This window comes from Rhodnius prolixus, unplaced genomic scaffold, assembly GCF_049639745.1.
Source record: "Rhodnius prolixus isolate KJV_2025 unplaced genomic scaffold, Rpr scaffold_7, whole genome shotgun sequence".
Lineage (NCBI taxonomy): Eukaryota > Metazoa > Arthropoda > Insecta > Hemiptera > Reduviidae > Rhodnius > Rhodnius prolixus.
The window spans coordinates 5,947,431-5,964,846 of record NW_027411582.1 but is presented as its reverse complement, the minus strand read 5'-3'; the positions used below and the strand labels follow the sequence as shown (position 1 = coordinate 5,964,846).

Below are 17,416 nucleotides of genomic sequence, written 5' to 3'. Positions count from 1 at the left end.
TAGGGAGGACTCAGTAGGCCGTAGTGCTGAAGGTAAAGAGGGAAATAGAAGAGATGCGTGTTTATTGCAATGGGCCCGTTCATATTTATTAAATTCCATTCATTTTATTTTGAGAAATATTTAAAAACAATTTATTTTTGAACCGATAGACATAAATTCAAAACACATTGCCTTACACGTCTAGTAAATCTTCGGTATTGATTGAAAATTGTAAAAGCTAGGAAAATGCAATTTAGCTTTGGCCAAATCAAAGAGAAAACCATGTCCACGCTGAATTTTCTAATCTGCTGTAAAAGAAGCTACTGCAGTATCTGCAGTTACAAATTTAAACTAAATATTTTTACCCATACCATCTGTGTTTTTTATAATATTTAACAGGATGACATTATCAATAAATAATAATTACAAATACTTTAACAAAATTAAACACGCTACTAATATTGCAAATAATAAAAATGGTCAAAGTAAGAACAAATATCTTCCATTTAACTGGCGCAGAATTAAATGCTGAAGGCAGAATTGTCAATTTACGATATTCCGGTGGCGAAGCGTTTGTAAAAAGAGAAGGTTATCGAGTATGTACTTAAATGTTATTATTGGCTAGTGTGATTATACCTAATTAGGTGGTAGCTATAAATCTTCTCAATAAAAGAATTGCCAGCCTCCGTAATGGTACAGTGCTTCTTTCATCACTTACTTCTCTTCTAGTGTTCCTCTCCTTTTGGGAATACTTTTAAGAAAAAGCCGGAAGCGTTTTTAGGGAGATCTGAGAACTTGTAACTCTTCAGTTAGTCTTCGACGTAGATTGATAGGAAAGGAATTGAAAATACTTGATTGGTGCTTACAAAAAAAAAGTTTATGTGAACAAATTACGTCATTATAAAAAGTCTCAGTAAGCCGAAACTTTATATAAGTTCTCGTGGCGAACTAACTGTACTAAAATTTTTCAGCTAGAAGTATTACTTAATTCAATAATTTTATTTCACTTTTTTTAAATTAGTATTATTTGTAGAAAGAATATTCTAGACCATCTGATGATATCGATTATTTGGAACTTTCCCAACTTTTATATGATAGAGGAGGTGATATGTTCAAAAAATCGGTTAAGATACCTCGAAATGTTCTGGTAATTACAAAAATAAAAATAAAAATCAATATGTAATTAGAAAATTATTTAATTTGATTAACTTACTTTCTTTCGTTCACAAAATTAGGCACCATTTCAGTGTATAGGTGGTGGGTTTCACAGAAATAGACGAGCTTTTAAAGCTCCAAACAGGATGAATATGAATAATGTGTTTCGGAACGATAATTCACCTAGTAAAGTCTCGGGAGGCGACAATGAGTTTTCATTTTTCGAGGTGATCGATTTATTTTATCGATAGTTGAATACATTTTCTACTTTTTAATTTTGGTATTTTTAATATAATTTTTTTTTTTTTTTTCTTTGTGATTATAATTAAATTTAGGATGAAGATGATTTTAAGAATCGTAGAGAATTCACAAGTCTGGTGCATAAGGTTAACGGAACTGGTGCTACGAAACGTCGGGTTACAATGTTGGAAAGTGAGGTAAACAATTCGTCTAATAATTCGTAAAAAAATGTGTAGCCCATTCACAAAGGCGTGAATTATCCTAACAAGGGCATAGTGTGGGGGGTCCAGATTTTAACCATTTCTTTTTCATTTGCTGATCGAAAAAAATGTTGGGTACCCATAATTGATTTAGCGTTCAATGGACCCTCTTATACCTGAGTAAAAAATATTGTACTTGGGCTGAACGGGAGTGTTAGTATTGGGTAGTATTTTTCCCCCTTGTTAGTTATATTAGTCTTGTAAAAACAGCTATAATATTTATGGTTAAGTCTTGCTGTTATTGTAATCTGCTAAATATATACATATTCCGAGTTCAACGTTAAAATAATTGTGTAAAATCGTTAGGCGCCACGATAGCCGAGCGGTTATAGGCTAGACCCGCAATGCTAGGATGTATTGTTGGTTTAGTGGGTTCGATTCCCAGACCCTAGGCGTTGGATTTTATTTAATGGTTAATTGTGAGAAATTTATAGTAAAGAATGTTAGGCGATTATAGGCTAGACCCGCAATGCTAAGATGTATTGTTGGTTTAGTGGGTTCGATTCCCAGACCCTAGGCGTTGGATTTTATTTAATGGTTAATTGTGAGAAATTTATAGTAAAGAATGTTAGGCGATTATAGGCTAGACCCGCAATGCTAAGATGTATTGTTGATTTAGAGCAGTGGTTCTTAACCGGTGTTCCGCGGAACACTGGTGTTACGCGAATATGGTCCAAGTGTTCCGCGAAATTTCAATTTTAAATGAATTGAAATTTAGAAACTTAGGAAAGATACGAAAACAAAAAATTGTTCCTTTATTTTTAATTTGAATTTAATTTTATGTTCTTGCTAAATACCGAACTTCAAATTATTAAATGTTAGTGTTCCGCGAGAAAAATATATACATATAATTGTGTTCCGCGTCTACGAAAAGGTTAAGAACCACTGATATAAAGGGTTGAAAATTTTTTGGGTCATAAAATTCTGTAAAATTGTGGCCGTTCTATATCTCCCACTGTGAAGCACGTATTGATATGGAATTTTGTTCTCTTATACACTTTGTTTTTCTCAATTATAAACTATAGTTATTTTGTGCACAGATCTATAAATGTAGAAGATATAAAGGGTTGAAAAATTTTTTGGTCATGAAATTCTGTAAAATTATGGCCGTTCTATATCTCCCACTGTGAACCACGTATTCGTTTGGAATTTTATTCTCTTATACACTTTGTTTTTCTCAATTATAAACTATATTTATTTTGTGCACACATCTATAAATGTAGAAAATATAAAGGGTTGAAAATTTTTTGGGTCATGAAATTCTGTAAAATTATGGCCGTACTATATCTCCCACTGTGAACCACGTATTCTTATGAAATTTTGTTCTCTTGTACACTTCGTTTTTCACAATTATAAATTATAGTTATTTTGTGCACAGATCTATAAATGTAGAAGATATAAAGGGTTGAAAATTTTTTGGGTCATGAAATTCTGTAAAATTGTGGCCGTTCTATATCTCCCACTGTGAACCACGTATTCGTATGGAATTTTGTTCTCTTGTACACTTTGTTTTTCTCAATTATAAACTATAGTTATTTTGTGCACATATCTATAAATGTAGAAGATATAAAGGGTTGAAAATTTTTTGGGTCATGAAATTCTGTAAAATTGTGGCCGTTCTATATCTCTCACTGTGAAGCACGTATTGGTATGGAATTTTGTTCTCTTATACACTTTGTTTTTCTCAATTATAAATTATAGTTATTTTGTGCACAGATCTATAAATGTAGAAGATATAAAGGGTTGAAAATTTTTTGGGTCATGAAATTCTGTAAAATTGTGGCCGTTCTATATCTCCCACTGTGAACCACGTATTGGTATGGAATTTTGTTCTCTTATACACTTAGTTTTTCTCAATTATAAACTATAGTTATTTTGTGCACAGGTCTATAAATGTAGAAGATATAAAGGGTTGAAAATTTTTTGGGTCATGAAATTCTTTAAAATTGTGGCCGTTCTATATCTCCCACTGTGAACCACGTATTCGTATGGAATTTTGTTCTCTTATACACTTTGTTTTTCTCAATTATAAACTATAGTTATTTTGTGCACAGATCTATAAATGTAGAAGATATAAAGGGTTGAAAATTTTTTGGGTCATGAAATTCTGTAAAATTATGGCCGTTCTATGTCTCCCACTGTGAACTACGTATTGATATGGAATTTTTTTCTCTTATACACTTTGTTTTTCTCAATTATAAACTATAGTTATTTTGTGCACAGATCTATAAATGTAGAAGATATAAAGGGTTGAAAATTTTTTGGGTTATGAAATTCTGTAAAATTATGGCCGTACTATATCTCCCACTGTGAACCACGTGTTCTTATGAAATTTTGTTCTCTTGTACACTTTGTTTTTCACAATTATAAACTATAGTTATTTTGTGCACAGATCTATAAATGTAGAAGATATAAAGGGTTGAAAATTTTTTGGGTCATGAAATTCTGTAAAATTATGGCCGATCTATATCTCCCACCGTGAACCACGTATTCGTATGCAATTTGGTTCTCTTATACAATTTGTTTTTCTCAATTATTAACTATAGTTATTTTGTGCACAGATGTATAAAAGCAGAAGATATAACCAAATATTTTGGGTCATGAAATTCTGTAAAATTATGGCCGTTCTATATCTCCCACTGTGAACTACGTATTGATATGGAATTTTTTTCTCTTATACACTTTGTTTTTCTCAATTATAAACTATAGTTATTTTGTGCACAGATCTATAAATGTAGAAGATATAAAGGGTTGAAAATTGTTTGGGTTATGAAATTCTGTAAAATTATGGCCGTACTATATCTCCCACTGTGAACCACGTATTCTTATGAAATTTTGTTCTCTTGTACACTTTGTTTTTCACAATTATAAACTATAGTTATTTTGTGCACAGATCTATAAATGTAGAAGATATAAAGGGAAAGATAGGAAATACTTATAAGATGTTTTTTTTTTTTTAATTTGAATTTAATTTTAAGTTCTTGCTAAATACCGCATTTCAAATTATTTAATGTTAGCGTTCCGCGAGAAAAATTAGTACATATAATTGTGTTCCGCGTCTATGAAAAGGTTAAGATCCACTGGTTTAGAGGGTTCGATTCCCAGAGTTTAGGTCTTGGATTTTATTTAATGGTTAATGTGAAAAATGAAAGTATAGTACGTTTGCCAGTCGCCTTCATCCACGACACCGAAATTGGTCGTAAAGCCCCGCCTGAACAATAGGCGTTACTCTTTTTTTTTATTTAAAAAAATGATTTTAAATGGTATTTTTGTGGCCTAAAACAATATTAACCTAATTATGTCCATTTAAAGGGAATTATTTGATTGAAACGTTTGCGTAAAAGGGTACAGTAGCGCTCTTCAGCAGTGAACAGTGACGAACTTGTTCTTCTCACATTACGAGTATGACGACTCATACCGTCTTCGCTAGTCTGCTTCTAGGAGCAATCGTCCGAGTGGCTCTACGAAGAAGGTGAAGATCAGATCTTCTTCCGGTTTTTTCCACTTCCTGTTTTGTTCTTTCACGCAACTCTAAATACAATTTACCTTAAGCTACAACACAGTTCTGCGAATCATACAAATTTGTAATTTTTTAGATAAACAGTGAACAAGACGGAAGTAGTCATGATATTTTTGACGGGCGGAATACTCGAATTCATTTTAGACCTAACTGTTCGCCTAAAGGAATAAGTTCTTTGTCAAAGGTAAATCTTTTGTGACTTAGCTGAATTTTGCAGTTCATATAATAATAATAAATAATATCACTTAATCAGTCATACATTTCATAATTTTTGTTCCTGTCAAACGAATTTCTCTACTTAGAAGAATAAGTGGAAAAGACGTATCCTTACGGACAGTTTATCACCACTTCCGGTTAAAATCGGCAATTCAATGAACTTGAACCGTCGTGATCAACAGACTTCACCACCAATGGGTACTTTTTATTTATAAAATAATTTTATGTTTTATTTAAAATCTAATCATGATATCGAATGATAGCCATTTCAGTAGCTTGTTTTTTTTCTATTACAGGCTTCCGCATTAACTAGAGCCTAATAATTATCATCACGAATATATTGTTAATTTCATTGAAATGTCCGTTTTATTTCGCAAATTACATTTGTTGATGCTATAATGCAATCTGGTGCTGCGGCCGATGTTGACGTAATGGTTACAAAGCGTGGTTTTGTATGTGGGAGATTCCAAGTTCGAATCGAGTTAATTTGATAAATATTCTTCCGCCCTCGACTACGATAATTGGTAGTTGAAGACTCTTAAGACTTCTTCTTTACCGCCTACAATCCTCAACAATACTGCAGTTCTAAACAACTATTTTTAAATCAATTTCAAAACGTCCAAAAGTAAATTTTTCTTCTGTCGGCAGAAGAAGCTGCTGCAGTCTTTATCTGGTCAGCCTGCGCATCGTCCGAGAACCTCCCCTCTCCACACATTGGTACAACCTTAATTAGCAACAGTCTTCTCAGACAAATCACTTTTTCTAGTAGCTCCTTCTAAGTTAATACTAGTTCCTTGTATCTAAATTGTTGTTGCATCTATTCACGGAAATTAAAGAAGATTTATTTCCTACGTAGAACAGGGAGTCTGATGTTCATCCCTCCGCTTGAAGGGGATATAGAGTAAGGGGGATATTTTACTCAGTCTTAAGGATTAATTAAATTCCTTTTTTTAAATAAAAATAATATTTTCGGGAAGAGTTTTAAAAAATTTCCATGAAACTTATTTTATTCTATAGATGCTTAGGATTATATTCATTAGAAGAGAAATCATTGAAGAGCTTTTCGATTGCCAACAATTGATCGATCCCGATATCGATTAGAGAATCCTTTCAAGACGCATTTTGAGAATCATCAAATATGAACCTTTCTTTTCTTTGGAATAGTGAACAGCCTTTAAAAGTTAAACGGAAATTTCATATTTGCATATCATTAAATGTAATTAAGCCTTTTTTGGTACAAGTTAAATACAAAAAACATTTACCCTGATATAAAAGGTGACTATTTACATACTTTACAGATGGAGCAAGTTGAATCAGAATTTAGAACTGAGAGATACATGAAATGGAAAAAGTAATTTATGAGCGAAATTAGAGCTAGAGCCCTAGGAAACAGTCTGTAGACTAGTTTGATATACTGGAGCAGCTGTTGTTGAATAAACTCACATCTGTCGAAAATGTGTTTATTTCTTAGTGCGTGTTGACATAGTCTTTTGTTGGAAGGGGCAAAGTATCTCGTCAGGTCGTAGAAATAGAATTGGGAAATGCGTGATTGGACGGACAGCTCGTTTAGATATACGTGTTACCTCTAAAAAGAGGCATTCAATTGGAAAATTCCAAGTCCACCAGATAACGTTGACGCAGAGTAGTCAGTAGAAGACATCTTGAGGTAGTGCAGTTACAGCGACGCTTCATTTGTCGGGTTGCTCGAGGCAAGCTCCCTCAAATGGGGCACTAACTCGATCAATTGTTTCCGAGCATAGTTCCGAACATTTCGACGTCGCTCTCTTCAAATTAGGTTCAAATAAAATGAAATGGATTAGAGATTTCTGTTTTTTAATGATCAACTTTTATTTATATTCTAAATTAAATTCGAATAAATTAAAATATTTACAATTTGAGGTCTTCTTTGTAAATAAACTAGATAAATAAACGCGCATACATAAATTAATTACAATTTTTTATTGGTACACGACATGTATTCTCCTACGTTTCTGCGTTGGAATGGATGATGCTACAGTATTCGAGGATGCTGCAGCCGCCGCCGTGATGAACGAAGAAGATTGTGTATCAAAGCCAGTTGTACCATCACCTGATGCAAACGATGAAAACTGTGACGGCGTCAACTGGCCGTTGCCGCCATTACTTCCGCTGTTTGAAGTCCCCGCATAGCCGCCCCCACTGTTGAACGTATGGTATGGTGTGAAAGATTCTGTAGGCATTGATAGGCTGGTTATGATTCGGCTTTTGGGTTTGATGGATTTCAAGTGCAGCATACCGAAGACCACGGTCAAGATGAAAGCCAGTTTAGATGTGAATAAAGCTGCGATGGCGAAGAAGATCATGATCATGTATTTCAGCGGTAATAATGAGGCAATTTTCAGCAGTAGTCCCATCATCAGAGGTACGATTGCTTTTCTCAGCCCTTGTCCAGTCAATGTTACAGATTTTGGAAACAAAAGAAATATAGAAATTAAATTAGTCTTGATTACGTTAATTATAATTTTTAAAAAACTTTTCTGTTCACTCTCACCAGTCTTTGATTATAACGCTCGAAACTCGTAACTCATAAATTTGTCTTCAAACTCACATTAGTTGAATCATTCAAGCTTACCTTGAGAAAAGGAGGTTAGGTTTAGGATATTTGGTGTCACAGTAGGTTGACGGTGAAGGAGTTTAGGCTATTTCCCTCTTAAGACGGTTGCTCGATTTCTTAGGACTTCTGGGAATCCGGATGGCTCTGGATCGAGTCTGGACTATTGTCTTAGATTTGGACTGTTGCTGTTGTTGTTTTTCATTCGGGGTAACTACAACTACCCTTAGGGATTTTCCACAACATAACACTTTTCTTCACCAATGGCCAAGCATTCCTAGATATTTTTTAATCCAAAAACCCAAAAGTAAATAGGATCAGAAAGAACATCGTGCACTAGTAGCGCTTTCTTGTATCCTTAATAAACAGAGCGAACTAATTACTTACAGCTGTTTTTCCTTCAAAGTAAACAATGCTACTATAATTCCTGTTTTGTTTCCTCAAAATAATACATAATGTTTAGCTAAAAGTGCGTGTCATTATGAACGCACTTGTGCTCACTTATTGTAAAACACGCAAAATACTATGAAAATGAAATAGTAAAAAATGAGAAAAGCCGTTTTCCTATGATTTAATTCATTTTTCTGGCATATTTTTTCTCCTCCTACGGTGGGAATATTGGTATTGTGCAGATTCGTTTTTTTTTTTCTAAGTTCCTACCGGAAATACATGCGCTAGGAAGGGAATTTACTTCCGTTCTAAATCAGTACTAAGTGCTCGTCCTTCCTTTAGATAGGAAACCATCTTTGCATCGTAAAGTGCTACTTCTGGTTGTGGACTTTTAGCTAAATTTTTATTTCTCATCATAATATACGAGTATTTATGAGAAATAAAATCATACGTCTTAGGAAACCCTTACTACCTTGTGTTATTGAAGTGTTCTTCCGCTTTCCTTAATGAATTTTTCCAGGAAACATTTTTGATATAGTACTAGTGGAAGAACAGTAGTTCCCTCCGACGGTCATGGACCAGTGAGATATGTTATGTCTACAAGAATGTATTTTGATTTTCATTTATTTTGTATTTTATTTCTGAATAAAGACGGATTATTATATTATTATTATTATTATTGTGGAAGAACAGTACAATGAGGATCGAAATTTCAAAATGGATCCATTTTAGAGAAAAACTCAAAAAAGAGGGAAAAGATTTTTTTTTTAAAAAAGAGCACTTCCGGTTGAGTTGATTCTAATCGTTGAGTTACATTTACGTCCATTGGAAGTTCTAAATTGAAATATAAAATTTCACTTCCTCTGAGTTTTTTTTTAAACAAATATTTCTTAACACAAACAGACCGTTTTCTAAAAACCACTTTTTCGCGCGTATCGGTTTTCAAAAAGGGATATTTCCGGTGTTAACGCCAATTTTTAAAATTAAAAAAAAAAAAAAGCAAAAAAAAGATTAAATACAACTACCTCGGCCTCGTCCTTCTTCCACCATATCTTGATCATCATGCGTTCTTGAAGTTAGCGCGGACATGCCAGTATGATGAAGATCTTCAGCATCATCACTGCTGATGGATGCTGCTAGTGTTGTGGCCAACAGTAGTCCGACTAGTAATATAGTAAGACTGGATGGCCACATGACATGGGACACCTGAAATGAAGAAGAATACTAGTCACTATTTACTGTCGTAACTACATATATATATAGACTAGTGTAACTTCCTGCTAGTTCCACCTTAATACAAGAAGTAGAGGTGTGGCCGTTATGGTGTTGCGACCAAGTATTGTCACACGTCAGCTGTTTGGAAAAACAGAATTCAAGCTCTATTGGTATTAAACACAGTTTACAGTATTTTCCGTCCCATTTATCTCTCAATTTGCTTACTTTTCTTGAAAAGTGTTAAAAGACTATTAGTTTTCCCTTCTGTGTTCTTTTTTTCTTATTTAAAAGACGAAAAGACTACATACAAGTTGATCCAGTCTCTCCATAAACAACAAAGCCTCAATATACAATACAATATCATTTTTCATTTTTAACCCTCTAGTGGACATCCAGAATTCCTTTCGAGCAATTCCTTCAATCCCAAATACTCTGTGGAGTTTATTGATGCTCCCTTTCTGCATTGCCCATTTATAAACACCCAGCGACCCCTCTTAAAATTCCCCTCGTCAATCTAAGAAACTCGATCCTTCTATAAAAAAGAAATAACCACCAAAATCCCAACTCTATCCCATAGGCCGCCACTTCCTATCCCAGAAACCCCTCTTGGGCGATTTCCAGATCGCTGAGAGCAATTAGCACACCTGGGTAACGTCCTCGCTCAGAATGTGTAAGTAAAATCAGTGCTATCAGTGTTACAGCATTATAAAGTGCAGCTACCAGTTTTTCAACACTTTCTAGTAATATTTGCATACACTAAACTACTGTTAATTTAAATAAAATAAATTATTTATTTATTATTAATTCTTGTACAGCATTATAAAGTGCAGCTACCAGTTTTTCAACACTTTCTAGTAATATTTGCATACACTAAACTACTGTTAATTTAAATAAAATAAATTATTTATTTATTATTAATTCTTGTACAGCATTATAAAGTGCAGCTACCAGTTTTTCAACACTTTCTAGTAATATTTGCATACACTAAACTACTGTTAATTTAAATAAAATAAATTATTTATTTATTATTAATTCTTGTACAGCATTATAAAGTGCAGCTACCAGTTTTTCAACACTTTCTAGTAATATTTGCATACACTAAACTACTGTTAATTTAAATAAAATAAATTATTTATTTATTATTAATTCTTGTACAGCATTATAAAGTGCAGCTACCAGTTTTTCAACACTTTCTAGTAATATTTGCATACACTAAACTACTGTTAATTTAAATAAAATAAATTATTTATTTATTATTAATTCTTGTACAGCATTATAAAGTGCAGCTACCAGTTTTTCAACACTTTCTAGTAATATTTGCATACACTAAACTACTGTTAATTTAAATAAAATAAATTATTTATTTATTATTAATTCTTGTACAGCATTATAAAGTGCAGCTACCAGTTTTTCAACACTTTCTAGTAATATTTGCATACACTAAACTACTGTTAATTTAAATAAAATAAATTATTTATTTATTATTAATTCTTGTAAATTAAATTATAGAAGAAGAATAAATGGGGCTTTGCCAAAGAATAACATTAATTAATAATTATTAAAACATATCTTAAAAAACAACATTGAAAAAATAAAATGGCAGTTAATACAAACTTGTCTGCTTGAATTTATAGTAAATATATTTCGGGTACTTTTTTGCCCCTCAAATTTGAAGCGCAATAACTTCCACAAGTAAGAGAATGTAAAATGGAAGTATAAGACCACCATTTTTTTTTTAACTGGCTAACTCGGCTTTTATTGGTAGGGGAGTGGCTTATTTTATCACTACGTCATCATTAGAAAAAAATATTTAATAAAAATTAGTCGTTTGTTGAATACCTGAGGGTTTTTTCCAAACTAATGGGTCTGGACAAGCCCTAAGTTTGCATGAACTAGCCGTAAACCTGCTTTGAAGTGCAAAGTGCAGTTAACATCTTAACCATATTTGTACAGCTTCATTTGGAGATCTTTGAATGGTGCATTATGGGTAGGGTTTACAGTTAGGGTGAGGGAATACAGTTTTCCAGACGGTTACAAATTGATATTTTTTAATCAAAATCTTAAATAAAAAGAAAACCCACATTTCCTCTAGCAGAACTTCGATCCATCCCTAAATAGAAATAACTACCTGTAATAATTAAAAAGAAAAATTAGAAAACTGCAAGTCTGCAATGAAAATTCTGCAGAAAGAAAGTTAAACCATCAATTTTCCATTTAATTAGCAAAATAGAAAATGAGCTTAATTATACTATAGCATCACGTGACCAGGGCATCATCCTCTTTGTGAATTGTTATATGAAATCAGGGCATACTCTCTTACAATTCTCATTGTCCATTTTCCATTTGATTGGGGAAAATATTGTTTTTAGAAAATCTAGAGTTTTCTTTGGGGGGGAACCCTCCTCTTAATACAATAATATCTTTATTATTTCTTGATATTATTGTTTCTTTATCATAAATGTAAAGTTAAATACTAAATTTCCTTTCTTTTGAGTTTTTGGAAAACTCAATCGTGCTCAAATTATAAACAATAAATGATGCTGCTCATTGTACATTGAATAGCATTAATATCGAACTCCAATTGGCAGAATATCTAAGTTGTTTCATTTTTTTAGTTTTTCACTTTTGTACTAGATATTAGTAATATTGTAATTTCTCACAGGACTTAACAACAAGTAATTCTGAAGATCGGCAATTTGACATGATCGCAAATCTCTCTTCAGTTACTTGTTGAGAGTAAAAAGATATAACTTTCTGTGTTCTACTGAAGTATTGTGCTCTCTAGCGGTGATTCTTCAAGTTAAGCCTCTTGGTTTAACCATCAGGTTGGTCTAGTTCTCTGCTTTCCTTACAGATGGAGCTAGCTTCTTGTCTACGAACCTTTTCAAGTCAATAAGTACCTTTTAATAAAGTAGATTAATTGAACTTGTTCTTAATCATATTAAAGCTTTATATAAAGTAAATACTTCCTTAGAACCTGTGCTGAACTTCGGTAAATATATGTGTGAGAGGTTTGCGTTGTTTATTAAGTAAATACTTCAATATTTTGCTATATTCTTCGAGAAGCTGCTTCGAAGATATTCCCTCGGTACATACCTTCTGAAACCGCCATTTCTGTGTATCGTATAGTTCTGTCACCTATATACTTTCAAGTAGGGTTTAATCTATTGGCTGAAAGGGTGCATGCTGTAGTTTTTTCACTTTTCTGTGAAATTTCTTGGCTGATATCAAGATAATGATATTCTGGAAAGTCGGCCCTAGTATTAAAAGGTTACATCTTCAATGCAAACCAGGAGATCTGTAAATTTTATTTTTCCTGATGTACGAACTCTTAAAGTGTTAGCTTCCGGTTTAGATAGACAGCCTTGAAGGCATTGATCCAAGCTAATGTTGGAATGTTCCAGGAAAGTCCAAAAGTATTAGCTTGTTATTAAAAATGTTCTTCTAGGCTGGGTTTCCGGTCATCATAGTAGTATTTCTGGAAGTGATTGTTTCCCTCTGGTCTTTTTGGTTTAAGAGGAGATATATCTCTAAAAAAAAATGGGATTAATGCCCGATTCCTTCTGATATATGGAAAAATCCAGCTATCTTGTGACGGATTGTTCAGAATTTGTCTTTGAACGGAATAGCCTGTTGCTTGATTAAGTCTGACAGCTGCGAATCTTAGGTAGCTTAGATCTGGGACTGTGTTTTCATCCTAAACTCGGTTAGTTGTGGTTTTTCTTCAGGTGTAATAAAGGGTCGATTTCCCATCCAACTGACGAATAAGTGATAATAATATCTCTTACATCAGTAATTTATCTAGGCAACGCATTTCAGTGTGACGTAATGGTTTCACTATCCGTTTACTGAAGGGTTCGGAAAAAATTCATGAGTTTAGAACCTTAGTACTCAAAATTAAAGCCTTTATTTTGTGGTAAATTTTGGAAAATTAGTTGCAATCTTGCTATTTCCTGTTAAAATTGAATAATTCAAAGAAAACGCCAGCTGATTCGAAACTTCAAGATATGTTTACAAGGCTTTTTTTTTCAGCAAGGCCCCCAGAACTGTCTAGGCTTGTTTAAATTTCTTTTAAAGCTTTTTATCTCGTCATGTTGGAAGAGATATTTCTTGTTGCTCTAGGATGCTGCGGGTGAAAGTAAACCTGTCTGGGAGGCTACTTAAGACTTCTGTCTGCAAGTAACTACACAATTAAACTCTTTCCTTGCTGCTGATTCTCAACTTAGTTGTATTTAAGTATAACTGCAGTACTTCGTTATTAGAACTGAATTATTATTTTGCTAGCAAAATATTTTTATGATGGACTATCAATTTTTACTTTCGTATTATTTACTAATAACAAGAAGTTTTACGATTTTCTCAAATTCGGGCTGAAAATACTTAATTTTATAATTTCCCTGGAACACGAAAAAAGAAGTGATTTTAATCTAGTAGTTACATTTTGAAAGTCTTAAATAAAGGGTTTGTCTCAAAAACTGAAAATCACCTAAATGCCCTCAAATATTGTAGTAGATTTTAGTAACACTGTCGTTTCCGATATTAAGACAACCGGCAGAAACTGGTTGATTTGAGTCCCTGGGCTATGATAGACAGATTTAGCCGTACTTAGATTAGATTAGGGCGGCCTCAAGGCCTACGCCACTACGACCTCTTTGGATCTATTGTGACTCCCCAACTTGAGAGCTCGCCCTCCAGACCCCTCCGTTTAATCAGACTCTTAATTCCGGAGAGCGACTCCTGAGTAAAGCTCACAGGCCTTGGTTTTTCCTCTCCGAGAAGTAACATTCTTAGCCATAACAGCCCCACACATTGACACAACACGTGCAGTGCCGTTTCCTCCTCTTCTTCCTGACAGAACCTACAAAGGCTATCATCTTCCAGGCCCATGCTTGTCGTACTTAGAAAGACTGATCATTTATCTTACTATGAGAAATCAACGCAGTCTTGATTTGGCGTTGCACATCGGCGTTTCCAATCTCCCTTGAAGAAAAAATAAACTACTGATGAAGCTTCAAAACGTTTTTAGGGAAATTAAAGATTTAGCGCCTTTTTATTGTAGTCTCTCTTTCCGGTAGAAGAACTACTAGATCTAGAGTAGCAAGTTGTGGTATAACTGTACGTAAGTGTACCAACATAATATATGTAAAATACATGATTTCTATGAAAACATAAAGTGGGTGCCGCACCCATCTATAACGAAAATTGTGGTACATCTTTCCCATACCTATTAACCTACTTTTACTGACTTCTACTATCCGTCTGGGATCACAGAGGTCTAAGAGTTCCTTTCACTGCTAGGTCCATCTCCGCTGATCGTATTTTATTAACAGAGGATCGCTCTAAAAATTATACATCAGGCTCTCATTTAATTATGCTATAGTTTGGTTTGTATTTGGTAAACATTAATTTGAATATTTTTTTCTATAATTTGGTTTAATTCAATGTTTTATTAGGAAAAAATAATTTCTCACAAATCTTGCAAATTTTCGAACTTTTACTCAAAAGTCCGTCCTTTTGGATACGAAAAAAGAATTTTTACTAATTGGTCTGTATGTTCGTCTACCATAATTCGAACAGAAAATCACAGGTAGTTCGCATTTAATACTTAATTTCTTTGCCGCTAGGAATCGCTGTAAACAAAACAAAAAACAAGCGTGAACCGGATGTACCACAATACTGGGTTTGTAGTTGTTTTTTTTTAATGACGTAAGATTTTCTTAAAACTTATGTTCATGTATTGCTTCTCTCTTTTCACTTAATGTTAAAGTTCAAGTTTTAGTATTTTGGGGGGGGGAAGGGAGCCGGATTTTTCCCGAAAATAGATCCATTAGTTTTTCTTTCGACTGCTTCACGTTGCAAACGACATCAACATTTCTCTGCAACGGGTTAAAGCAGTTCTTCATTTTGAAGTAGGTTTCGCTCCCTTGAAAAAAGGGTCCTTGAGCAACTTGGCTGGGAAAAAAAGGGTGTTAATTCTGGTATTTAGAGATGAGAGTATCCAGGCTCAGGTAGTTATTGATTTCCTGTGTACGCGGATGAGCGAATAGGGGGCTTTCTTATTTTTAATTTTTTAGAGAAATTTGTTAAAACCGGATCTAAAAAAATAAAAACCGAGACTCGAGAGTTAAAAAAAAAAAAGGGACATTGCCGGTGCAAGTACAAAATGAAAATCTGCACAATACAAAATTCCTTCTCGACCTCGAGTTAAAAAGAAAGTAATAAATAAATTTGACGTTAGTAGAAATTGAAAAAGAAAGCACCGGAACTAGTAATCTACTTTATAAAAATTAAATCCTCCTTAAGAGGAAATAAAGAGAACTAGCCTTGTTCACCTGGATAAGAGTGAACTGTTGTTGGTCGGTCAACACTAGTAACAATAATACTGCGGAACATGTTCTCTCAATATCCTTGCACAAGATGAACACATACTTTAGAACGTCCTCTTGTCCCGAGAGTGAGGTCGGTATTTGGATTTTAGAAAACGGAACTGCCACGTTTACGGCTTCGTACTACTTCCTTATATCTTGGCACTCTCTTTGGACCGTTCTATCACAGAATTAGATGACTCTATAAAGTTGTTTAAGTGATCTTAAGTTTATTACATAGTTTGGTGATGTTTTTATGGTTTTACACTTAATTTTAATTAAAAAATGTAATAAAAATAATTAAAAAAACTTCATTTCCTTAAGAAATCAACCTCCAAAAGCGATAAAAACACATCTGGCACCTCTTTCTTCCGCAACCGCATCACACTTGTTCTGATATTCATTTGAAATTTATGTTTTTATAACATTCTTTTATTAAAAGCTCATTGAATTGTTCAAAAACAAAGACATCTTCAGTTAGTAGCCGAAGATACCCACATATGTAAAGAACGGCATTTGATTGGATTCTTGGTGAAGATTCAAAGGTACTAAGGAGTATTTTTTTTAAGCAAGGGCTTTAAAATCAAAACTGAAGACCTATTTTTTCAAGTACTTCTCTAACTAACGTAGTCATCCAGTTCTTGCTGAAATACCGGAAGTCGTTTTCTTCAGCCGCCCTTTTTTTTTTTTTTTTTTTTTGACTGATATCTTCAAAGTTTCCCAGTACAAACTATTTTTGATTTAGCATTACTTTCATCGCATAGCCATATTGTATTCTCTGAAAACATTTCCTGAAATATAAGAGAATAACCAGATGCCTGCTGCCCTCTGTACCAGTGCTACAGAAATTGGGATTCCTAATCTCCAATCAAACGCTGTAACCTCTTGTGAGGCAGACTATTTGACAATCGCTCCTAAAACCATCCTAGAAAACAGAAAGCAAATTCACTTCTTACTTCTTGCACCCAATTTAGAATAAGGAAATAAGAAAACTATCTAATCTTAGAATCCAAATTCTCCTATCAGAGGATCGCTCTAAATATGGATAATCCATGCTAACCTTGATTCCATTCCTTCAGACCTTAAGAAATTCCTCATTAATCGTACTCTTCTCCAAATTCCTCTCCCTAGACAATCTTCGAAAAAGTCTGAGGCTCCGCGATCATCCGGTTAACTCACGCCAGCTAGCCTTACTTTTTAGCACTTCCGTTTAAAAGCGTAATATGAGCGAACTTTTACTATGAGTTGGACATTTTCTGATTAACTACAGGTTCAACTTTAAGTTTAATGCACATATTCCGGGCTGCCAAGATGTGGGTAGTAGATTCAGTTATAACTCGAAAAGTCTATGAAGGATACCCAGGCAGAAGAATCGGTCAAGATATCTAGTGCACGTCAGGGACCTCTTGGCATCCTTACAGGTACTCCAGCCTCTCAGAACACATCACATACACTGACAGTTCTACATACATCTAATGGCCTACAC

General features: G+C 33.8%; 2 protein-coding genes across 24 annotated transcripts in view; both read left to right on the top strand.

Moving 5' to 3' along the window:
- The window catches only part of LOC141446838 (uncharacterized), a 366,903-nt gene that overhangs the window by 236,766 nt on the left and 112,721 nt on the right, over window positions 1-17,416 (top strand). The gene's annotated exons all lie outside the window — the stretch shown is intronic.
- LOC141446538 (uncharacterized) lies at window positions 367-7,779 on the top strand. 4 transcript variants are annotated; one of them, XR_012453779.1, is made up of 8 exons: window positions 370-575; window positions 1,013-1,126; window positions 1,215-1,361; window positions 1,470-1,571; window positions 5,231-5,338; window positions 5,457-5,568; window positions 6,388-6,586; window positions 6,669-6,825. XR_012453779.1 is itself a non-coding variant. In XM_074113088.1 (7 exons), exons 1-7 carry the CDS (start codon window positions 456-458, stop codon window positions 7,537-7,539), a joined length of 855 nt encoding a protein of 284 aa, XP_073969189.1. In that variant the 5' UTR covers window positions 367-455; the 3' UTR covers window positions 7,540-7,779. The 4 variants fall into 4 exon arrangements, 3 of the variants coding, with proteins under 3 accessions (XP_073969189.1, XP_073969191.1, XP_073969190.1); XM_074113088.1 differs by lacking the exons at window positions 6,388-6,586; window positions 6,669-6,825 and adding an exon at window positions 7,388-7,779 and having other exon boundaries at window positions 367-575; XM_074113089.1 differs by lacking the exon at window positions 6,388-6,586 and having other exon boundaries at window positions 372-575.

Coding starts and splice junctions, on each gene's coding strand:
- LOC141446538 (XM_074113088.1), top strand. CDS start 456: ATGGTCAAAGTAAGAACAAATATCTTCCATTTAACTGGCGCAGAATTA. Junction 1,362..1,469: donor ATGAGTTTTCATTTTTCGAG/GTGATCGATTTA, acceptor AATTAAATTTAG/GATGAAGATGATTTTAAGAA. Junction 5,569..7,387: donor ACAGACTTCACCACCAATGG/GTACTTTTTATT, acceptor ATGATGCTACAG/TATTCGAGGATGCTGCAGCC.